Source organism: Ruditapes philippinarum, unplaced genomic scaffold (assembly GCF_026571515.1).
Source record: "Ruditapes philippinarum isolate M1 unplaced genomic scaffold, ASM2657151v2 ctg764_1_1_1_1, whole genome shotgun sequence".
Classification (NCBI taxonomy): Eukaryota; Metazoa; Mollusca; class Bivalvia; order Venerida; family Veneridae; genus Ruditapes; species Ruditapes philippinarum.
The window spans coordinates 169,893-196,617 of record NW_026857818.1 but is presented as its reverse complement, the minus strand read 5'-3'; the positions used below and the strand labels follow the sequence as shown (position 1 = coordinate 196,617).

Here is a 26,725-nt window from a genome sequence, read left to right as displayed (position 1 = left end):
TAAGCGAACAGCATGAGTCCTGATCAGACTGCGCGGAGGCGCAGGCTGGTCTGGATCTATGCTGGTCGCAAACGCATAACGTTGGTTTTGTCGTGACGCGGCTCATATTTTAGTCAGGTCATAACTAGGCGGTGAGGATACTGGTCGGCTTTGCGCAGTTTTAATTAATTTGTTTCTGTTTTTATTTGTTTTTAGTTATTCCCTTTTTCCCGATATTTTTTTAACATTAATAAAAATGTTTCTTATCATGAAATGAATCAGTTTAAACATTTAAGACTCTTTACCGTTTAATCGTCACTTTTGCGCCATAGCATGTTTGTCGAAGACAAACAGTATTATATGCACGACGAAAACATTTTAACAAATACATGTACCATATTATCTCAATAATATAATAAGGAGCACAGGCATAAAGACTACCATTGACGACAAACAGGAAAACTTCAGCTTTCATTAAATAAATTTCATTATGCTTGACTGTGAAACACATTCTACTAACTAAGAATATCTTCCTGAACGTAAACATACAGCTTCTGATATCATATGAAACTTGACCCTTCAAAGAGTTTGGCTACAACAAATGCTCCTTTGGTTGAGTGGAAGTCACATAAACCACCAGGTCACCGTTCTGTTTATCACAGTACAATCATGTTAAATTCATAATTGATACCGTGTGTGTATATATCAGTTACCGTTCTTGTGGATAATTAAATAAATTGTTGATGAAATCCAGACTTTGGTAATGAATTTGCTCAATGTATCTCTAGATGTTTAAACAAAGATGAATGTTTAGTCAATTAAATTTAACGTCAGTAAACGAATTGCACAATTTGGAATTAAAGATGATTTAACTATGTCTTTAAGTTTTTTTAATCTAATGTTTTGAATTCCGGTTGAATTGATTGATTTAAACCCTAATCTAAATAAAGATAAGACTAATGATTATTTAACTAAGATCTTCTTAATTTAATATGGCGTTGTAGCGATAATTTTGTTTTTGATTCTATTTGAGAATGTACGAACCGGAACAGAACATATGAATACACCGCTTTGTTTAAAGCTTATAAAAATGTAATTAAACAGAAGGAATTAGCCGTTACCATCGAATCAAAAGAAATATCATTTAAGCAGCCCCGAGGCTGCAACTTTCGTTTATTTCTGTAATACATTTGTTATCATTGCTTTCGTCAATTATCCTTTTTTCCAGATATGCATATAGGCATAACGGTATAACTATATATTATTAGCTTATATATTTCTATTTATCTGGTCATGACTCGTGTTCCATTTCTAAGTTCATTATATATATAAATACCAAAGGAAAATCTAATGAAATAAAAAAAACTACTGTACTTTATAGTGACAGATTTTCTTACAGATGTGTCTACTCTCGGGTAAGATAAAAAAAACAATTCGTCTTCAAGTACTTTTCAAATACATTTAAAGTTTCTGTACTTTAAAGAAGGATATGATGTCTATCAAACTACTATTCCTTCATTACACTATATTATTAGAAAAAAAATCACATCATGTCTGTCATCAAACAGAATCCACGGGCTATGTGAGCACTTTTAATAATGTAAATACATTAATAGAAACCCTTGGTCGACAAATTCTGTCTGAGCTTCAGACAATATAACAAAATGGTCAAATGTCACTGCCTTAAGGCCCTGTCATATATCCAGCAACGACACAAATACACCCTTCCATTCCGGCAAGTTTTTATAGGTTCTCTCTTAAATGTTTTCTTGGTTTTGGTCGGTTTAGTTCCAGTAGTGTACAGCTCTCATAATCAGAAATTACATTTTAACATTGGGTCGAGCAATAAATGGAACAAAGTAATTACGGTTTGGTATGTTTTAGAACAGATCTATTTAACAAACAGTGTCGGGTAATATATGGGTACCAGTATATTCGTATCTAACACTTAGCAAGGTCTTTCAATGTGAAATTCACCTTATTAATCATTTGTGTATCCAGTAAAAGTAAAAGTTTGAAACATTGCATGCAATTGTTAACTTTCTTTTAGATTTCTTTACGTTAGTTAATCACAAAATAAAGTTAATTTAATTTATGTCGTCAACTAAAAGACAAAATTAACTTTGTCTCAACAGTTCATAATCATATATATGACAGTGTATTATATTCAGTTTGATTTACATTGTGTGGCTTTTATATTGCAGATGAGTATATTCTGTCTCCAGAAACTGTCTTGCTGATTGTCTATCTATAAACTAGATTTATAGATTTGGACAGGGAAGATATAATTACTACCTAGATGAATATTATTGCAACTGCTTCATAAAGGAGAATTATACTATTTAAAACAAAACAGTTATTTATAGTTTATTGAAAAAATAAACGTCAACATCAGACTTTAAGTAAATCCATGATCTTTGAATTTATCTGTGGTTGAGTTTCAATAAAACAGTTTGTGTGAAAAAAAAAACAACGTTCTAAATTTAATTGTAGTGGTTGACAACAGTCTCAATATCTTTTATTCTCAAGTTTAAATAGATATTGGTTGAAGCTATGTTGTTTTGGCACATAGTTTAAGAAATATAACTTTACTTCTTAGCAGATATGAGGTATAATTAGGAATACAAAAGCGTTATCCTTATATTGTTATAATAGATTAATGATAATTTTCTATAAATATCTAAGTTAATGCAATTGCACGTTTTATTAACTTTATCATAGAGGAATACATAATCGACAATACTAACATTTGTGTGTTTGTTTTAAATCAATGTATGGCTACTGAAATTAACAAAGAAACAAACTTAACGATGTCATCTATAATAACTGTTTGATTTAAATCATTTTCAATACACTGTCGTACATAACATACTTAAAGTAAATACTCGTATCAAATACTCATTTTTACAACAAAAATTATATAACTAAATGATAAAAGGGCAATCCATGCACTTTCTTTTCTAAAATACAATTGAATCAAATGTTTCTTTATTGACGGCAAATACTTCTTATTAGAAATAGTGAAATTAATTTGTAAGTTTCTCAGAAAATCTCAGAGGTTTAAATGCTGCTGTACATCAAACATTTGGAAATGATTCATGTATCAGCTTGCACTAAGAAAGATAATTTTATTATAAAGATAGCCTTATACTGGTTCCATGCGATCTATCTTCTTTATTAGGTTTACATGCGTCGTAGATTTCTCAATCAAAATAATTTGCCAAAAGTACCTAACCATAATTTATCTTTGCGGCACAACACATTTCTTGGTAATACTTCAAGATAATATCAACGATGATCGTCCATTTATTAACTAATGACCAGGCTTCTGAAAATTTGAAAGAGTCGTAGTTCTTCGTTTTAAGTCTTTCTAGTGTTGCTATTGAAAGGAGGCCTATGGTGTCTATAACTAAATGTATACTATAGCTTCCCCGCAAGAAATATTAAAGTTTCAGGCATGTGTTTAAAATCAGCATCTCTTTCTTTCTGAGTCAATATACATGTGTTATATAAAACAAAACATATCAAACAAATAGCTTTCATTAAATAAATTTCATTATGCTTGACTGTGAAACACATTCTACTTACTTAGAATAGCTTCCTGAACGTAAACATACAGCTACTGAATCATATCATGAAACTTGACCCTTCAAAGAGTTTGGCTACAACAAATGCTCCTTTGGTTGAGTGGAAGTCACATAAACCACCAGGTCACCGTTCTGTTTATCACAGTACAATCATGTTAAATTCATAATTGATACCGTGTGTGTATATATCAGTTACCGTTCTTGTGGATAATTAAATAAATTGTTGATGCAATCCAAACTTTGCTCAATGTATCTCTACAGTAGATGTTTAAACAAAGATGAATGTTAAGTCAATTAAATTTAACGTCAGCGAATGAATTGCACTATTGGACATTAAAGATGATTTAACTATGTCTTTAAGTTTATAATGTGATGTTTGGAATTCCGGTTGAATTGAATGATTTAAACACAAATCTAAATAAAAATAAGCCTAATGAGACAATAACGATGACAGCAAACATTATTTTACTAAGCTTTTCTTAATTAAATATGGCATTGTAGCGATAATTCAATTTTTGATTCTATTTAAGAATGTACGAACCGGAACAGAACATATGAATAGACCGCTTTGTTTGAAGCTTATAAATACGCAATTAAACAGAAGGAATTAGCCGTTACCATCGAATCAAAAGAAATATCATTTAAGCAGCACCGAGGCTACAACTTTCGTTTATTTCTGTAACACATTTGTTATCATTGCTTTCGTCAATTATCCCTTTTTCCAGATATGCATATAGGCATAACGGTATAACTATACATGTATATTATTAGCTTATATATTTCTATTTATCTGGTCATGACTCGTGTTCCATTTCTAAGTTTATTAAGTATATTAATACCAAAGGAAAATCTAATGAAATAGATAAAAACTACTGTACTTTATAGTGACAGATTTTCTTACAGATGTGTTTACTCTCGGGTAAGATAAAAAACAATTCGTCTTCAAGTACTTTTCAAATACATTTAAAGTTTCTGTACTTTAAAGAAGGATATGATGTCTATCAAACTACTATTCCTTCATTACACTATATTATTAGAAAAAAAATCACATCATGTCTGTCATCAAACAGAATCCACGGGCTATGTGAGCACTTTTAATAATGTAAATACATTAATAGAAACCCTTGGTCGACAAATTCTGTCTGAGCTTCAGACATTATAACAAAAATGGTCAAATGTCACTGTCTTAAGGCCCTGTCATATATCCAGCAACGACACAAATACACCCTTCCATTCCGGCAAGTTTTTATAGGTTCTCTCTTAAATGTTTTCTTGGTTTTGGTCGGTTTAGTTCCAGTAGTGTACAGCTCTCATAATCAGAAATTACATTTTAACATTGGGTCGAGCAATAAATGGAACAAAGTAATTACGGTTTGGTATGTTTTAGAACAGATCTATTTAACAAACAGTGTCAGGTAATATATGGGTACCAGTATATTCGTAACTAACACGTAGCAAGGTCTTTCATTGTGAAATTCACATTATTAATCACGTGTATATCCAGTAAAAGTAAACTTTCGAAACCTTGCATAAAATTGTTAACTTTCTTTTAGATTTCTTTACGTTAGTTAATCACAAAATAAAGTTAATTTAATTTATGTCGTCAACTAAAAGACAAAATTAACTTTGTCTCAACAGTTCATAATTATATATATGACAGTGTATTGTATTAAGTTTGATTTACATTGTGTGGCTTTTATATTGCAGATGAGTATATTCTGTCTCCAGAAACTGTCTTGCTGTTTGTCTATCTATAAACTAGATTTATAGATTTGGACAGGGAAGATATAATTACTACCTAGATGAGTAATATTGTAACTGCTTCATAAAGGAGAATTATACTATTTAAAACAAAACAGTTATTTATAGTTTATTGAAAAAATAACGTCAACATCAATATTTAAGTTAATCAATGATCTTTTGTAATTTATTTGTGGTTGAGTTTCAATAAAACAGTTTGTGTGAAAAAAAACAACGTTCCAAGTTTAATTGTATTGGTTGACAACAGTCTCAATATCTTTTATTCTCAAGTTTAAATAGATATTGGTTGAAGCTTAGTTGTTCTGTCAGATTCATTTTGGCACATAGTTTAAGAAATAGAACTTTACTTCTTAGCAGATATGAGGTATAATTAGGAATACAAAAGCGTTAACTTTATGTCGTTATAATAGATTAATGATAATTTTCTATAAATCTCAAAGTTAATGCAATTGAACATTTTATCAACTTTATCATAGAGCAATACATAACCGACAATACTATCATTTGTCTGCTTGTTTTAAATCTATGTATGGTTACTGAAATTAACATAGAAACAAACTGCACGATGTCGTCTATAATTACTGTTTGATTTAAATCATTTTCACTACACTGTCTTACATAACATACTTCATGAAGACAGTCGTACATAACATACTTCAAGTAAATACTCGTATTATGTATTCATTTATTACCGCCAATACAACAAATATATATAACTAAATTATAAAAGGGCAATCCGTGCAATTTCTTTTTCTAAAATACAATTAAATTTACATATTGAACCAAATATTTCTTTATTGACGGCAAATACTTCTTATTAGAAATAGTGAAATTAATTTGTAAGTCCCTCAGAAAATCTCAGAGGTTTAAATGCTGCTGTACATCAAACATTTGGAAATGATTCATGTATCAGCTTGCACTAACAAAGATAATTTTATTATAAAGATAGACTTAAATACTGGTTCCATGCGATCTATCTTCTTTATTAGGTTTACACGTGTCGTAGATTTCTCAATCAAAATAATTTGCAAAAGTACCTAGTAACCATAATTTATCTTTGCGGCACAACACATTTCTTGGTAATACTTCAAGTTAATATCAACGATGATCGTCCATAAATTAACTAATGAACAGGTTTCTGAAAATTTGAAAGAGTCGTAGTTCTTCGTTTTAAGTCTTTCTAGTGTTGCTATTGAAAGGAGGCCTATGGTGTCTATAACTAAATGTATACTATAGCTTCCCCGCAAGAAATATTAAAGTTTCTAGCATGTGTTTAAAATCAGCGTCTCTTTCTTTCTGAGTCAATATACATGTGTTATATAAAACAAAACATATCAAACAAATAGCTTTTCTAAGCTTGAAAAGTCAGCCAGACTTACACTGTCAAAAAGTCATAAATAGTAAATCTATATCATTAACAAAGCGCACCAAATGACAACTCTGTATTTATCAAGTCAGTTACCTATAATTATAAGCATTATTCATCATGTGTTTGTAGCTACATGTTCGAATTAACAGAGCTAAGATGAAATTTATCAAATAGTACAAAAACGAAACAAACAACGCCTTTTACAACCGTAATTTCAAAAAGATTTGATTTGATTTGATTGATTGGGTTTTACGTCACATCGACACAGTATAGGTCATATCGCGACGTTCCAGCTTTACTGGTGGAGGAAGACCTTAGGTGCCCCTCCGTGCATTATTTCAGGCACCTGAGTAGAACCACCGACGTTCCGTAAGCTAGCTGGATAGCAATTTCAAAAAGATCTCTATTTGCAAAAGATGATAGTTGAAACAAAAATCTACTCGCGAAATATGTAATATTGAAAGCTTGGATAATTATCTCGACAAGTATGATGCCCGCAAAAAGAGAAGACAAAGTAAAAATAAAAAGAAAAAAAAACACACAACAATTTTGCACTTCTGGTCTTTAAAATAGTAAACACATTCTATATTAATGTACCGATCTAAATTCTCCAAGATTAACATAGTATTTGATATAGTTGGTAAAACTGCCGAATTGATCACACTGTTGTGCTAACTTCAGTCCGGTGTCAAAGTTCTGTCAGCATTAACGTTATATCATAATACTTTTACCGTGAAATGTTTGCCATTGACAAACAATATGGCAAAACATCGATAGCATCACTACCATAGGATAGGCTTAACGATAGTCAACGGCGGTGCTACCGTACTGATGATGACTCCCTCGAGAAATCCGGTTACTGTGTTAAATTAATGATTCATGGGTTATGAATATTTCGGCTGTGGTTCTCACACGAGGATTATAACATTAAAACATAGGCAAGTTATACTTGCCATTTCAAATAATGCACATAATATACTTCCGATAATGAAAGTGTTGCGTATGTCATAAATGCTTCGTTAGACACAAATTTGTATGTGACCCGGATTAACATGGTCAGAAACGTTAAGTGACTGTCATGAATATAGCTTTTGCTGAGGGGAAGGGACGCCAGCTTACACTTACAATTTCCATCCCTCAATATGCACACAATCACAACGAGTCTTAAACATTTGAAATGTTGCCAATTTGGGTGTTCATTAGGAATTGTGTGATATATATTTTGATATTGTACTTTTTGAAAAGATAATATATCATGACGATACGCGTAGATAAATCCAAGGGTAGCATAAGGCACTGATTGTACCAAACATGTAAACGCTGAACAAAAATAAAAGAATACGTTACGGTAATAATGGATGATGGTATTTTATCAGTGTTGATATATAATATGCAAACTGATTCTGATATTTAATTATATGAAATTAGTTTTATAATAGTAAATGCGAATACAAAGATAAAGCACACCTTTTACTTTTGTTGTTAGAGCTGAATTATGAATATGCTGATAGGAGGAAAGAAATGAGAACAGCAAATCAAGTTATATACAGTTTAACATTTAGTGCTTTTAATAAAAGCATATTGCTTTTAATAAAAGCATATTGTAACATTGACATGATTTTCCCGAAGCTTAGTTTGGTCCGTTAGAACATATTTTGTAAAAATGACTTCATAATCAAGATTTTTGTCAATAGACACAACACTGAGGTAATAAGAGAACCTATTTCAATTTGAATACATAAACGGAAACCCTGGAAACAAATTTGTTGACAGATTCTGTCTGAAGCCAAATTATCAGCCTGGTCATTTCCACTAGAAAAAAGCAATCTGCCAAAATGTAAATGCTGTAGGGGAAAGTAAATCTATATTATAGCAACTCGAATATTAAAATGTTCTTATTGCAACGTTTGCACAATTTTCTGACCAAGAGTATCTCAGAACTAATATTATATTAAATAGAAAGTAACGATGCTTAAAGAATGACTTTTGAAATAATTGATATAAAAAAATCAGTGATTCCTTTGCTTAAACAAATAGATAGATTGCAACAGTACAAAAACAATTTTCTCTAAAGAAATATTATCCTTAATAAGATATCATTCTGTGAGTTTCAGACAAATTTGACGTTGTCTCAACAAATTAATATATTTATCATTTAATCCAAGCATATTCGTTTTTTCCTTACCATATGCACATGAAACGATAGGCGATCAATATTCTTCCTAGACAATAACTTTGCTGATTATCTGTCTGTAATTTAGATTTATAGACTTCATAGAAAAAAAATGCAATTACCACATAAATGATGTATAGATATTGCTTCTGGAAATAAAAAAAAAGCAAAGAGGCAAGGATCAACAAGAAAGAGCAGCGCCTACGTTACGCAGTCACCGGCGATATCTAGCAAATATAACTACCCGGAAGGCATCTTGCAGGGTACCGAACATGAACAGACAAACGTCGAGTGGACGGGGGCAAATCCAAGGGTATTTGTTAATTACCAGGACAACTTAAATTATTAAATATACTTCTTTGGTTAAATACTTCAATGCAATGGATACTACAATTCAGAACTTAATATTCAAATATAAGTACATTTCTAAATTTCTTGTTTTAAAATTATTGTGTTCTAGTATAACCATCACACAGACAAGCTAGGGTTTCAGTAAAACATTTAAATCTTAGTATCTCCATACAACATAAATTCAAACGGTACAATCTTTACAGGCTAGTTTTCATTTGTTTGTATATAAGTGCTAAACACGTAAAATAATCTTATAGAATTTCTGGCAAAAACAATAGCACTCAGACAAAAAAAGTATGTGAGAATGATACACTAAATGATATGGTTCCTTCATGAGCGTTAATGACCATTGCAATAATTTTATTATGTTTAAAGAGCAAATACCGGTATCAATAATACAGAGCAACCTTCAATAAAGCAGCCCCCAAAAAATCTAACAACACAGGACCATCTGCAATACACAAGAACAAAATGGCCAAGCAAGGGCGGAGGATTGAAAAACCTCTCAAACCCTTTAGCTTGCTAAATGCGCTACTTGACCCTCCGCACACCTCACCAATCTCTTTCTCTTACTCATTAAACAGCTTTTACAATTTAAAATATCCTCTTGAATTGTTTCATACAACAACAACGTAAAAGTCGTTGTTGCACTCAAACTAGGTAAAAAAGATATATTAAAAAAATATTCATTTATATATTTAATCTATGAATCAGCCTCTTAACACCTCTCGGCAGGATTCCCATACATTATCTAATGATGTTTCCAAAAACACATTTTCTGCAAAAATCGGTTGTTATCAAATAGTAATCTCTTTTTCAGATCTCCAGGGAATCGCTTGTATGTTCTAACTGCATCTTAGTATCAAGCATAGAAAATGTATGTCTTTTTATTATAGTTGGAAAAATAGTTTGGCAAATATCATATACCGGTAGATTTGCCAAGATAGCATTGACACCTTTTCCCAGTTAGACCATGCTAATACTCACTTTCGGAAGTACCTTTGCAAGCTAGCTAGTGATTAAAAATTATATATTCAAAATAATGTTGTAGGTTAGATCTCTTGAAAGCAATGGCGGTTAAAATTGAGGACAATTTTATTTAATCTGTTCATGAATGTTAATGACGACTACAAATCTCTCAAACACCCATAGACCGACTAAAGCAGTACTAAAAGTATCAAAATTAGTGACACATACCGAGTATTTGGAGATTAAATTTCAGCTTAACAGCTTCACCAGCAACAGAAAGCCAACAGTAGATCGTAACTTTGACCAATGCAACTATATATCACATGGCCATGAAAGCAAGCTGTCCAGCTGGTTTTTTCAATCACAATATTTACTTCTACTGATTTCTGTAACTATGGATACATTCACAAACATTTTGCCTTCCTCATGACTATGTGTGCTTTTCAGAAATAGCAGATTTATCCTTATCACAAAGCTTGACAACCCAATTCATAATTATAGAGAAAAATTCAAAATAATTACTGACTAAATAGCGGACATTGTAGACCCTGAAGGTTGGGTAAATTTAGTCGTTGCCAGCGGAGTAAGAGGTGAACGTTTCTTTAAAATAACGAGTTTTGTTATCCTTACTGTCTTCGGTATCAATACTGCATATTTCATAATTATACATCACAAATAATTGGAGACACAGACAAAATTTTCAATTCTTAGTTTTGATGTTTTTATTCTTATTCATTATTCTGTAGATCTCCTCAAAAATGAATATGCTAGACAGTCAAAGGAACAAAACTAGAATAAAATAGTGGTTTCCTAACTTGACCCGCGTGTGTCAGGTTAGAACGCTTAGATTTCATAGTCGTCACAGTGAACTCTGGAAACTTTAAAGAACGTGTCAAATGAATGACTTTGACTTTTTGAATCATACAATTTCCACAATATCTGTTAATTGTAACTTTGAGTCACGTGACTTGTTTTAAAACTATTCGGGGATTCTGTTGGCGTCTAAATTTCGTTCAAGAAATATAGATATACTTACGCCTCAAACCCAACATATATAGAATTTATACAGAAATTCATGATGGGACTCTAGGAAATGTCATTTTAGCGTGATTTAAGTACATAACATCATTTGAATATTTTCGTTATTATTTTGCCTGAGTATCCCTTTAAAATTGACTTTTTGTAACAATATTAATCCTGATTTTGTTTTGAATTGTTTTGAAATACACAATCTACCTTATCAATTTTACCAAAGAACAGTTATTGATGTCATAAAAGTTATCAAGTTCATTTCCTAAAATACGTAAGCACGTTAAGCTTCACAATGCACAAAAATTGTTATCTTAATATTATGTCCCTCAACAACTTCAAACTAATGTCTAAGTTCTGTCAATTTAACAGCTATATCATTACAGCATTACTGATATTACAGATATGCCGTCAAGAGTTTGTTTTTGACAAACAATATGGCATATACATCAATATCATCTCATTCCTAGGATAGGCATGAGGATGAAACCAAACTTGTTATTTTAGTCTAATCAGCTTCACAGCATTAGGTATCTCCTCCACTGATGACCCCCTAGAGAAATCCGGTTACTGTGTTGTATTAATGATTCATGATCTGTACATTTCGGTGATATTTGTGACTTGAAGATAATAATGCTTAACATGAACATTTATTCATGCCTGATACTGTAGCTGATGCTTGAAAACTTTCATTTTTATGTCATTTGAATAGCATATTAATACAATAAATGCTATATTCATAAAAAAAATGATGTATCATTTTGAAAAATTTGTAAGATTTAATGCGATGTGGCGACACCCTGATTAACTCATATATATATATATCTGTACTATGCTCATTTTTGCGTAAAAAATCTTTCTTCGCAAACTATCATTTAAATGTAAATGGTTCTTAAGAATATGTCTAAATTTAATAACAGAATGCACAAACTATGTTTGAAAATTACAATCGCTATTACTCGTCAAGTTAATTTGGTCCTTTCTTAAGAAAACTTCGGTTTTAAGTGACATATTTTGTATTCATACTGTGTTCACCTATACCATTACGAGTGTAAAATGTAATCTATCTTATCTGCGTGTTCTTGAAAGATGTTAACTTTACATTCAACAAGAGAAGTTGTAACAGTATTTTAGTGACTAGCATGTGTCGCAACAAACCCAGTTTTATTATTTTTCAATTGCACAGCATTCGCATCACTACACTATCGCATTAAACATTCCTGAGCATGGGAATGTTTTAGACTTGTTTCAATGTTGTACATCGCTATAACAGACTTATTGGCACTGAGTGAAGCCTTTTAATTAATTGAAAACCTCAAGTTTGTAAACAGCTAATTATGCATGTAAGCTCAAGGCTTAATCAGTTAGGGAAAAAGTCATCTAAGTTAATTAGGGACTGCTACATTAATAAGCTCGGATATGGGAAGGGAGTTCTGAAATAGATTTTTTCTCTGTAGAACAGCTCTTGTTCAACTTGTTAATGTGAAAAAGACTTTGGGGATCATAAAATGTTTCATTTCATATCATTAAGTAACCTATTAAATTAGTTTTTCGTAATTATTTCTTTGGCTTGTACAATTCAAAATATAACGTATTAGAAAACAAAGCCAAAAACAATAATGTCGTAAGCTTAATGTATCAAAATAGGTACAACATGCATGGTCATTTGAATGTGGGTGTTGAACATACCTCTGTCCGCAGTGCCGACCAGGACGAAGGAGAAAACCGTCGTTATCCATATCAGCAGCCGACATACACGCGGGGGCATTTTCTGAAAAATATGAAAATAAAACATGAAAGCATTTATTATATAACAGTTTAGTAAATATTAGATAGGTCCATCTGGAGCAAGGTAAACAAAATGAATGAAACTTAGTCTCTTCATTACATACAATGAAAAGTGCAACACGACTACATAAATTATTAAAACATACACATGTTTATTCATTACATTCTAACTATCATTTCATATACTTCCAACAAATAACAGTAATTTTAATACTTCATAACAAATCATAAAATGGCGAGTTCACAAGCTTTTTTTTAAATAAACACAACAACATGAATCTTTAAAGCGAATTGGTGTATTATAATAATAGAGGTCAGTGATAATATAAATAATTATACAGATATTATCTAGTATCACAGACGACAACAAACTACAAAAGAATTATATATAAGTGTTGTTGATAAGTGCGAGAGGCAAGATCCGATATAACATTTGTAGAGACAGCAGATAATAAATTGTTTCAGTACAAAATATTTCAATTGATATATAAATGTGCAGTATTAATCACTTATACATTTTATCAACGTGGTTTATCTAGAAATGTTTCATAAGAATATCCAAATGATACTTTAGTACTTTTCATCAATATTTGAAGAAAAAATATGGAAAAAGTGCCAACTGTAGTCCAATCCTATTTAAGACAAGAAAATGCCGAATAACGCCGTGTCTGCTTATGGTATTGATAGATTTATAAAAATACTGATAATCTGTGACATAATACGTCATTTGTATTAAAGACACATAATTATACTACTATTTCCAAAATTACTCTTATTGTGTTTATGACATATGTGAAATATGTAAGTAATACTTTTCATAATACGCTAATACGTATAAACACAATAACACACATTGTAAATATCAATGTCAATTAACATGCTTTGGGCTTATATATATTTAGACTAAAATCAACGTTTTATTAACGACTGTGCCAATAAAGCAGGAAGATATAAATTTTTATCTAATTGTTACCGATGAGATACTAAAATATACTAGTAAGATATAAGTCATATCCAACTGAGTGAATTATGGACTTCATATACTAAAATACATGTATTTCAAAAGCACTGCGTGACGTTCATTGTAGTAACCTTATATAAAGATGTGTGATTTGAAAACATCCTGAGTAATATCTGATAAGTTTATTGCAAATATTTTCGAATTTTCGAATATAGCATAAAAACTGTTTCTTTTCGAGTAAATGATGAACGTATCTCTTCCTTCCACAGTAAATAAAGAACTTTTTAGTTATCATTATACAGAAGTACCGTTATTTAGGCTATTCACGGTGCTTGCGCTCTTGAAGAAATTTCTTGAAACCTTTTGTTTTGTTGGATATATTCCAAATTCATCTTACAACGTTTTTTTTATTGTCTTTATTTTATTTCAATAACTTAGCATTATATTTAGAATAATTTATGACTACAATATGTTTAAGCGCGTATTGATCTGTTTTAAGAGAAAGCGTCGGAGGTGATATGGAAAGATTCTATGGTATTTTTAAACTTCATCCCGCACTGAATTAATGTTGTCTTTAGTTTTCTTTTTATCAGTTTTGACAGACATTCAAGACAACACACATACCACCATTCCTAATTGTTTTACATACATTTTTTTAGTTATCATTATACAGAAGTACCGTTATTTAGACGAGTGTAGGTGTTACTTAGACAATAGTAGACAAAATCGATAAAATTATCATGCTCTGAATAATAATCCAATGAAAATGTATAATTTAATTAAACAGTATCATTTGACACACTTTTTGGTAACATCTCTTGACAGGGGGTGGTGGTGTATTCGTTTTTCAACTTTCAATGAATTTCTGTTAAGAAATATAATAGTTTTTTTTACAATAAAACAACCTTTTTAAACATTAGTAAGTTCTATATTGATTGTCAATAAATAGCTCTTAATTAAGAAGCACCAGAGCAAAGCAATCGCTTAACACAAAAAGGGCAGTTTCGAACAGTTATATACGTCACTGACAAGTTATTTTAGCAAAATTTGAAAAGTTGCGCTTCGTTGTTTACACATGTGTATAATAATTTCTTAAAACATGACATCTCGTCGGTTCTGACATAACATATAATATACTAATTATTTTAGTTTTTTTGGAACGTAACTATGGAAAATACATATTAATATAGGGAAAGATGGTATAGACAAAAAGTTATTTGAAAAATGTATGTGAGTAAATCAGACAAACATAGTTGGAAATATCTACAAATATATGTCAAAGAATGAGAAATTCAGGATTTCACAAGAAAATATAAGTAAAAAGGCGTTGACCGTTTAGACTGTAAAATAACAACATTTAAAAATCAATAACCGCATTAAACAGCAGGCCAGCACTTCTTCAGCTAGACAAACTAGAGTAGTGTATGCAATAAAACAGCATTATAAATCCCGCGGCTTTCCAGAAATATGTCTCGGATAAGCAGGCTTTTGGTACGATCGACACAATCCAAATAAAAGTCTAATTTTATGTCTTACATGAAACAAAAGTTTTATAGCATAATCAAGTTAACTCTTTTTGATCCCATTTTCTTATTTTACAATATTTGTTACCACAATCTATAAATTTATTATATCTAATCAAACAGCTTTCATCAACCAAATATTGCACTAAAGATTGCATCAGTTGTCAAAGAGATTTTACAAGCTTGAGATTAAAGTAAATATCAAGGCAGTGTCTAATATTCATCTAAAAATCTCTTACTTAAATTAAAGTTATTCAAAATAATAGAACGTTCTCAAATAAAAGACAACACACACTCACAAAAATCAAAGCTACTTACTGTCTTACAATTTAAAGATATATCCATAAAATGAATCTCACTCACACGAAACATAAATCAAATAAACACCGGGAATGTGAATTGTATGTTAGTCTAAATATATAATCAAGTATAAAAAATGGCGCGACGATCCCCATATTTGGACATGTAAATAATTATATTACAATAATAAGAAATACAAATGTATGTTCATATTTTAATCATATATGTATATATAAATATAACATAAAGATCAGGTGTTTACTGCGAATTTTAATGAACAATCTCATTAAAGAATACCAGCACGATATTTCTAATCATGTATTATTGTGAAACGAATAAAAAAAGTTGTAGCTGTTTTAATTATACTATTTCTCCGAGAATTTGATTAATATCTTTATACCCAATACAGCAATGCGTCAACATGTTAACAACTCTACAATAAATCAATAATTCTTTGTAAAACATTATTTTATCGTAATTGATGGCAAAAAAAAAATTATTCTTTAGCGCTAAGTATAGGTATTTATTTATAAGCATGTACAAAATTAAATTGGTCAAGAACGACGCAGCTAACCCATTAAGTGTTTGAATATTTTTTGGTAAGACTGTCGATTTCATGGACTGATTAACTAAAGTAAATACGTTATGATTCATTTGAAATACTGCAATTCTATTGGACAAAAATAATTCCAAACACTAAATATTTTTAAAACATCAGAATAACGTTTTTATATTTGTTCTTAGCCTTGAAAACACTCGATTTGAGAATATGTACACAGTAATACCTTCAAATGCTGTAACTCATTCCATGCATGCGACAAAGGAAACATTAACAAAAATCGGCTTAAAATCCATACATAATCAAGCTCTTGACATGAAGTTCCATTCTTTGCACTGATACATAGTCAAAATAATTATTCGTAACAACTCTCAATACTAAAGTGCCTAACACAAGTGCGTTTAATGGTTTGAACAAAATCATACTTTATCATGCAGCCTTTTTACACAATGACGTATATTACTGCGAAAATAATCTAGCTCCAACGAGAGAAAAAAACTGAACATGTAAACAAACATTGTGATAAACGTAGAAAGATTTGAGCCGCGTCACGACAAAACCAACATAATGGGTTTGCGACCAGCATGAATCCAGACCAGCCTGCGCATCCGCGCAGTCTGATCAGGATCCATGCTGTTCGCTATCGGTTTCTTTACTTGTTATATGGTCTGTAAGCGAACGGCATGGATCCTGATCAGACTGCGCGGATGCGCAGGCTGGTCTGGATCCATGCTGGTCGCAAACCCATTATGTTGGTTTTGTCGTGACGCGGCTCAAATTTTGTTTCTGCATGCAGTAAAACCGTATTTTCATGTTGAAGTCAGAGAAAATACGAGAACTTTCAGTATGACTAGATAAACACTGAATCTGCGGGAACATTAACTTTTGCACAAGATTGTTGATGATGGAATAAATAAAACATATGTACACTGTTGTGTTTTAGAATATAGGTAAATATCTACTGATAGTGCTACATGATAAAAAAGAGAAGAATTTATTTTTTCACCAGTAGCTATCAAAACAATCTAGAATGAAATGAGATTTCTTGTATTTTTTCAGAGAGATCTGATATCATATCTTAATCCGTATTTCAAGAAAGAGATTAACTGAATTGATCCTGAATGCGACGATTATCTTATAAATATTCGTAGATTTACTCTTTAAATCTGATGTAGTAATCGTAAGAGGACAAACATTCGGCTTATTCAGCCACTTTTTATTCTCTTAGGAAACCTCAATTAAAGAAACAATACGCTGATTAAATCTATAAGCTTTAGGTTTGAAAAGCCTACATATTTTTTAGTTTACGGTTAAAAAAAGAAATCATTTGCCACAATCAGAGCCATCTTTGGCTTCGAAGGCACTCTTTTCTTTGTTTGGAAGTCAGAATACTACTTTTTTCATTTTGCTTTCTGTGTGACAAATTATTTCATTTTCAGCGCTTCACTTTATCCAATGGATAAAGAATAAGCATTTAACAAGCTCAATATCCACTATAACAATATTATGAACAAGTTTGCCATACATTTTCTAAAGAAAAATATACATGTGTTCATTTATTAGAAAGCGTCCATGTAACATAGACAAAAATTTATCAACTTGGGCTTTCCAAATAAAAATGATATACGGAACGTGACGACGTAAGACGAATTTTATACAAGCACTTGATGGATATAATTCCTTACCATAAGCGTTTCAAAGTCAGGCATCCAATTAATTAACCTTTCTGTAATAGGGGCATTCCGCTTTGTTAAAGCCATTGAAAACGAGTTTACTGTGATCAGTGATTCTATATTTGTATGCCTGAAGTCTCGTATTTTAGTCGTTTCTATACGTATAGAATGAGAATATTAACTTTATTATTCCTTAAATGTATATACTGTATCCGCTTTCTTAGAAAACTTCTGATAAATTGGAAGTCTCTAGTGATTTCTCAGAGACGATTTTGGATTTGTAATCGATCATACTTGTGTGCTTACAATCTAAATCAAAGATACGTGACGCACATGCGCGTTACTGAAAATACATGTATGTCTTTTGAACGGACATTTGAGGAGAAGCTAAACATTACAGGTGTGCATGATATAAAAGTAATACGGACACTGCAGCAGCTTTTAAACTTATAAAACGTACAAATATGTTACCTTGCTTAAGGATACATTGCACATTAGTAGAAGCAACTAAATAACGAACCAGTTTTGCACTGACATGTAAGTTATTTAAACAAAAAAACACACACACACGTGCACAGCCTATATGTTCTATACAAATAATTTATTTCTGTAATCGGAAGCCGAAAGTTAAAAAAATTAAATCTTGCAAAAGTCATATATAGCGAATACCAAACAATAACATTTTACCAGAGCTGTCAGTAGTACAGCGTGCTCGACTTTTCTGAGTGCTTGATAGTTAAACAAGTGTCTGGATAATATAGAATTTTCTAAGTTTAAAAGGGCGATAATTCTGTCAAAATCCACGTAAGGATTAGTAAGTGACTTCCTGTTATGATTTCAAATATGTCTGTGAAGTTTCAACCCATTCTTTTGTGTAGTTTTAGAGACACCATCTGCCACGCAAATACTTATCCCACGCCGACGCCGGGAAGAGTACGATAGCTTATATATTAAACGTATATGTTTTTTTTTGATTTTGTGAGAAGTACGTAATTTGTATTCTATTTGTCAACTAGTGTATTCTACTGACATCAGCAAAAAGTGACCTAACAATTTGAGGCGGATGCAACATTCTTGGAATTATACATACACTGTTATTAATCTGGATATGAAATTATGCTAGCTTCAGGTTTTTCATAAAATATAAACATTTAAAACCTTGAAGGCTTCATTAAGACATTTCTTCTTGACACTCATATATATCTTGGAGGGAAACGATATTCACGTTTGAGATTAGAGGGTATTTCATAATATGCTCATAATATGCTCAAAACAAGTGCTAAACCTGTAACTCAATAACTAATTGAAACCTTTAAATGTTTTATCTCACGCAAAATTAAATTGCTAAAGACATTTGAAAGGGCTAATGTATTTCTGGCTTTTCGAAACTATCATAAAACACTTTTGAAATTTCCCTACAATACATTTAGACTTCTAAATGTTACTCTTACATTCAAACTAAATAGATGCCTAAATTATCTGACAGTTATAGACCAAAGAGTGATTACATTTTAAAGTATGTCTATAATTTAACTCCTAATGGAATATTTTCATAAAAGATGCATTTTGAAAAAGACAAAAACAGTTGTTTAGGTCTTAAAATTGCAATAAATGTCAGTTGGTCGGGTAAGTATACTTAGGCTTCCTATTCATTTGATGTTCGGAGTGATTTAAAATACTACAGACAATTCAAATAATGACATCATCAAAACTATGATTTTATAATGCTCTTCTATGAAAATATAAAGATGCAATGAAATCAAACGAATTTCTTTCCGATAGCCCTGTAAAACAAATCAAAACAGCCTGTTAGTCGTCGGTAGTTATATATTACCTTGTCATTACAGCTAAGCCTTAGTTTCTTTTTAGCACTTTGGTTATCGATATCAGTTAATTTAAAGGCTGCTTAGTATTATGTATGAAAGTCAGAATGATACTTTGTCTTCATTTTCCTTTCTTCATGACAAATTACTTCATTTCCAGCGCTACACTTTCTAAAAGATAAGCACCTATTAGCTCAAATACATTCTAACATAAAATTCTGATTATCTTTAGGCAGCACATAAAAATCGTGTTCAAAAGTTGTGGCTACGATGCACTTCTTGTCTATTATATTATGCGAGGAAGCTTTCAAGCTAGTTTTCAGAACAATAACGGTATCGATGTGACAAACCCCCAACACCACATTATCCCCCTTCTCCAACCTCCACCGCCCGAAAATATACATTTCATTTTTTAAATCATCCCGATCAAGAAAGAAACTTCAACATAAACTAAATCATATGATTTTTTTAATCAAATCCCACCACGAGTTGCTCCTGTTTTTTATGGGAAAAAAGTCTAGAGTCGTAAATCACAATCCTTTAGACCAAACGACTGGTTTGCGGTCAAATCTTTGTCATTGATGGATGCGTTAGAGATAGTAAGACAGATGTCGCTATGATATATGTTTGCCTGTATTTGTAATGGTGATACTTTTGTATTGTGTAGAATCAGATAAGCCTCTGATGCTAAACTTAGTGATAATGAACAGGAAAAGAAAATATATAAAATATATACATTATACAAAATACACATTTGTAGCAATAGTTGTTTTGTGTGGTTACATATTAACATATCAAAAATAAATATTGATACAAATTTGATACAAAACCCCTAAACGTGTTTATAAAAATGATTGATTAAACCGTTTGCACGTTTGCAAAACAAACATGCATTTATAACTTCAGGAAATTTATTAAATTCAGATTCGTTTGGAAAAGGCTAAGTTGCAAGAGGGTTATAACGAGAACAGGTCAGAAGAAAGATTTTATCTTAACCCAGACTTAGATTATGTGTATTGTAACTAAGAAAGTTAAAACTATAACTGGTTAGTGGACATATTTGTAATTAGTTATATTTACCTAGGCAACAGTATTCAGACAGGAGAGCAAGACCCTCTCGTTAATACGGTAGTTATAAATGTCTTCCTGCAGACAACACTGACATTATTACAACTTGCAACATTGCAAACGCATTACCTGAAATTTGGTTTACCTGAACATTACTGGCAAACAACCAATAGAAAAAAATATAACAACATTAAACCACGGGTGACGAATATTTATATGATAGTTGTTAAACGGAGCGCCGCGTTCAACAATCTATAGAAAATCGCAAATTTATGTTTTTTGTTGTAAATATAACTTATCCATAAAACTACTAAATAATATCATCTTTTATCGGTTAATTGCTTGGCCAAACATTGATGACCTGACTAGCATTTCATGACTTTCGTATAAATTATTAACACAATGGCATTTTCAAATCATTTCCATGTTATTGTGATTGATATGATTTGACATCTTTTTAAAAATATAAATGTTTGATTTTTGAAACTTATTTAATAACAAAAAAACTAAAATTCAAATTTTGAAAATCCTTTGGTCATAAAACATATATTTAAATAACCATCTTTATAGATTCTAATTTTACAAGCGTTAACAGAATTTGATTTGTAATCGAGCAACCTAAGCTAGCAGACGACAAAAACGGAAACAGGCTTACCCGCCAGATATAAATTTACAATACGCCTAATGCCCAACAAAGCCGTTGACTTATCAAATAATTTGATGGGGAGGAATTTTAGTGCTTTGCAATCATTTGGAAATTCCCTTGTGGTAATAGATGAGCAAGAACTATCTTTATTACTAGAAATAGATAGAGAATATATATCAGACCATTTGAATAAATGCAATTAAAATAATGATGGATCCACTAATTGAACAAAGATATCCTGATCGGGTTCTAAGTTTGCATTTCATTAAATATATATTACTCGATAATAGCCTTAGTACATAATACGTATGGGTTAAGCAGAAGAAAACATGTGATGAACAAATATTACAAAGTATTAATTGTTCCCTTAGCCAAATAAATTGGCAAATCCAAATTGATATATAATCTACGGAAGACTTAACGTGCTACCTTCGTTATAACATTTATTTAAATGAGATCAAGTACTTCTTCTGTATCAGAAATACATCATTAATGGAATATATTTTCGTAAGCTTAAATTACTGAAAACATTCATCATATTTGTCAACAAAGTCACCTATATGTTCTGTTTTCCGGCCAGTTTGTCCAGGCACAAGGGAAAATAAATGTCTTGTGGCGATAAGAATCATTTGGTTAACAACCAGTTAAGTATAAATATTGGACTCAATTGCAATTTTGTAATTATACTGAACACTTGTCTTTTATTACAATTAATAATGAATCAGTTGTCTACATGTAAATACATGAAAAACAACATGTCTTGTCCAACAGGAAAGAACGTTACAAACGTGTGATATCATAAACGTTGTTTAAAGGCTTCTATCAAACCGAGCCTACAACGCCGTTCCTAATTTTGTTTTAAAAAGATACGATTATTTTTTTTTACATATAATTTACTAATTTTATGTTAATGAAATTAAATTATGAATTATTGTTTCTGCGGGTTAACATAAACTATGAAAGCGAACACCTTTATAAAAAAGAAAACATATTAATTACTTACACGTATTTTATATATTAAAAAATCACATAAAATGTGTATACATTTCCTTGCAATGTTGCTGTTCTAAATAATCGATAACTGAATCGATCAGACTAGCACCTGTAGAGTAGAGATACTATGCATTTAATTTGTTTTGTGCTACCTTGTTAATTGTGCTAATATTATAATGTTGCCAGGCAATTATTTATGGCTACATGTTTTTCGTGACTCCATACAATTTGGTATTGTAACTGACTGTACATTTTTTATGATGCTACTGTCTGACAATCGCTATATAAGTATACGGAATTTTGTCTTTTTAATATCAATTCTTGTAATTGACTTATACTGTTTTATAGCTTAATACAAATGAGGCAATATCGATTTTTCAACATCAACAATGCGTAACTACATGCATGCTTAAACGCACCCCCCCCCCCTCAAAAAAAAAAGAAACCCAACAAAACAAAAACAACAACAACAACAACAAAACAACAAAATCCCCCCGCATATTTAAACACGTATCAACTATCAAATTACGATAAGCATCATGTATATCTTCCGTAAACAGTAATGTTACTGATTCCAACTAAAGCAAAACTATGTTAATTAATATAATTGATATTAGTGGACTTGACCCAGTCTCTTTTATTTTACAAGTCTCATAAAAATAAATCTTTATTGTCAAACAAATTATTAATCGTTTATAAATTAAAAATAATACTGCATGCTTGTAACGTTAATTGCGAAATGGGTAAATGAGAAGCTTATATTCGCTAAATCAGTGAAATATGTATTGTTTATATGATTACATATATACAACCATTTTCTAATCTTATGATTGAAATTAATATGTTAATATTTTCAATTGAAACTGAAATGCAATATCATATAAGCGTTCCAAAAACTTTTGTCTTGTTATATAACCTCGTAAGGCGCCCGAAGATAACCCATACGCGTACATCCATTGATACAGTAAATATAACCAATAACAAATCTTAATGTCTAAAAGTATAGCACATATTGACAAATGCTTTATAATAAATACACTATACTTAGATAAATGTGTTCTCCAGCTGTATAATATTAAATGAAAAAAATCGATAATTTAACAGAATAACATTACATACAAAAAAAACACCTGCTTGATAGAGAGGTGCTCTTTATTTAATTTGTTCCGACCTACTGCGTTAATTGTGCCAATATGTAATAACTGCCAACCTGTCAGGCATTTCTACCTATATTGTAAAAGTAGAAAAACGTATATATACCACCATTGGGTGTGGAATAAGAAGTTGTTTATACTGTGTAATAGTATAGCCATTTGACAACACAAAAAATGTTGTAAAATGTCGGTAAATATAATATTAATTGCCATTCTATCATGTTGTTTTACGGTTCATTGTGAATAAATGGGACGACGCAATTTGTCTATGGAAACGAGTATACAATTTGGCATTGAAGTTTGTTTTTAACAAAAACACCAATGTATTTAATAGATACACTAAAGGGAAATCATTTTACCCGGTTTTTTCATAATTGTGCTTTTGGCTAAACATTCAATACAGCGCATTATTATTTTCGATTTGAGACTACAGTTTAAATTTTATTGTAAATCTTATAATGCCGACTTCACATGTTACTTAATTAACTGCACATATCTATTGAGAGCACAATGCTCACCTGACCTTACAATTAATATGTAACGAACTTAAATTTGTTTTAATTCTAATTTTCACATGCTCACATATTTACTGTCTAGTTTATAGTCGAGTGATTGATACTTAAAGTTTGTACATTATTCGTATTTGAAGATTTGAAAAGTATATAACAAAATGTTTAACTATTTACAATACAACAGATTAGAAAACAAAAACACACCTCGATAGCATATCCAGGAATCCTTAATTATATAGAAACAATATTCCTCTGTTATTTTTACTGGAACAAATTAACACACATATATTCCACTTATATAACGCATAGTTGTCTAACAAATTACACATACAGAGGGAATTTCCACTTTATTACACATTATACGAGCTTTAAATACCTCCTATACATTTCCCACTTACGCATCATTTATTTGTGTATATAACTACAAGCACCGGCGTTCTGATATCTATGTTAAACACTGTTTTCCACACTCATAGGAAATAATCAAGGCTTTGATGTTTCCTCTATACGTATAATCACATATAACAGTATGAAAACTCTTCGGAGGCAATATAGTGCTAATAATAAACTCTTCCCAAATCGACGGAACCAACTCACTACAACGTATGATTATTATTGGAAATATTTAGGCTCTATATATGTGTAGATTTGCGCGTTCCTTCCTTAGCTATTGAATCAGAACTAAAGTTATTGTTCGAGAGAATATTAGAAGGTTGTGGTGCAGAAAATCACTTGTGTCCTACGGTGATTGACGAAATTACATTTTGTAGCACATTTCCTAGCGTGCTGAGCTGTAAAATAGTGGATTATTTACAGAACGAGTTGATAAATCTACAGTTTAACCACATGGTTTAACCAATAGTTTTACGTAGATTTATTTGCCATAATAACTTCGACAAACTTTATCACTTTTAACATGCTACTTACAGAGGAAACACTTTAACATTTAATGATGGTGGCAAATGTTAAGAGAACTATGACTTACAGGAAATATTTATACAATGTTAAAACACAATAGCCTCTTAATATTAAAATCACAAGAAATGAAGACAAAGCTAGACAGAAAAAAATGATACTTTCAATTTAATATCAATTTACATACAAGTATTTCCTTGAAATATTTTTTATATTTCAAACATTATATATTAACGTTCATGAAATTTTACATAGTTCAATACACACAGTTTTAAGGTTTTATATAATTATGATAAAATAATCTCAGAATATGTAGAAGTTAAATGTTAGAACAATGAAAAAGTGATGAATATTAAATACATTACAAGTGAACTTGTTTTCGCACGCACGAAGTGATGCGACCGCCCTTCTAATTTAAATATAATAGAGAGTGGCCCGGAAAATTAGAGATACACCGTTTTAGCTTATTAACGGTTACAAAGTTCGTTTTACTTCCATAATTCCTTTTTTTTTTACATTGAACTGATTTATCTAAAGATAACATATTTTACCATAATGATTACAAACTTAAATACGTACGGAACTGAAAATGTTTTAGCTCCTTATTCATGCTAATTATCATGAGAATTGTGTGCATAAATCATGCAGTAGAATTAGGGTGATAAATGCTGCAACATTACTCATTAACCACATATTACATTGTAAATTATTCCACGAAAATCTTGAATCTTTTCACTTTTCTTAAAATCTTAGTACAATTTTCTCATATTTGATTTTCATGAAATATTATGGCTCATCTGGAGGCATGCAGCTTTAACTACTTCTGGCCTAACACAAATCAGTGACGTCATAATATTCTTAGAAGTATATTCAATGGAGATAATAATTCATGTTCAACGTTTACAAGTTAAAACAGAATTAGAATAATAAGTAATGCAGACTAAACATTAAAAATCTAAATATCTGCCTTCAACTGAATACCAGAACGTTTCTTTTCAAAAACATTATACAAATGTTCGTGAAACAACTAGACGCAAATGATGGCCAACGCGTTAAAAGCCTGTTAAATCAAGTCTAAGTATGTTTTATACCCCGAGCATCGAATATGAACGGAAATCTTTATGTTTCCGGTCTGACCTTGTTTTATCCATCGCAATAAATCATATATTCTTAATGCAATCTGCCAAATTCTAAATAAGAAAACAGAAGGCAATATATCAATGAGAAAGTATTGACCAATATTTATGATGAGAGGAAAATACGAAAGATATTCTTATAAAAAAATAGTTTATCAGATCTAGATTCAAATGTTTATGTTTTAAACTAAATAAATTTGTTTTGCTTGTGTTTCGAGCCATACATACATAAACAATTTATGTAAAAGAAGTGATACAAACGTGAATTTGTAAAAGTACATACGTTTCTTTATCAATGTTAATTAATCGCAAAATACCACCACTCGGCAAAAAAGGAATTTATCAAACATTCTTAAAAAAAGTCCGATAAGTCGTCCAATTTCAGTTTTAAGGTCTGACAGAACACACATATGTATTCAAATATCTCTTAAATCTAAATGTATTAAGTATATTAAC

At 30.8% G+C, this 26,725-nt stretch overlaps 1 protein-coding gene across 13 annotated transcripts in view; it reads right to left on the bottom strand.

Moving 5' to 3' along the window:
- LOC132751147 (cubilin-like) overlaps positions 1-26,725 on the bottom strand; it is a 175,484-nt gene that overhangs the window by 45,910 nt on the left and 102,849 nt on the right. For 7 of the 13 annotated variants that reach the window (XM_060741269.1, XM_060741274.1, XM_060741273.1 and 4 more), the window contains exons 1-2: positions 15,809-15,850; positions 12,908-12,989 (exon numbers count right to left, since the gene is read on the bottom strand). In XM_060741269.1, coding sequence (XP_060597252.1) covers positions 12,908-12,989; positions 15,809-15,835 — 109 coding nt within the window. In that variant the 5' untranslated portion in view covers positions 15,836-15,850. Of the gene's footprint in view, positions 1-12,907; positions 12,990-15,808; positions 15,851-16,575; positions 16,731-16,774; positions 16,842-24,422; positions 25,009-26,725 lie in introns of those variants that run through there. The other 6 variants (XM_060741278.1, XM_060741276.1, XM_060741277.1 and 3 more) reach the window with 5 other exon arrangements.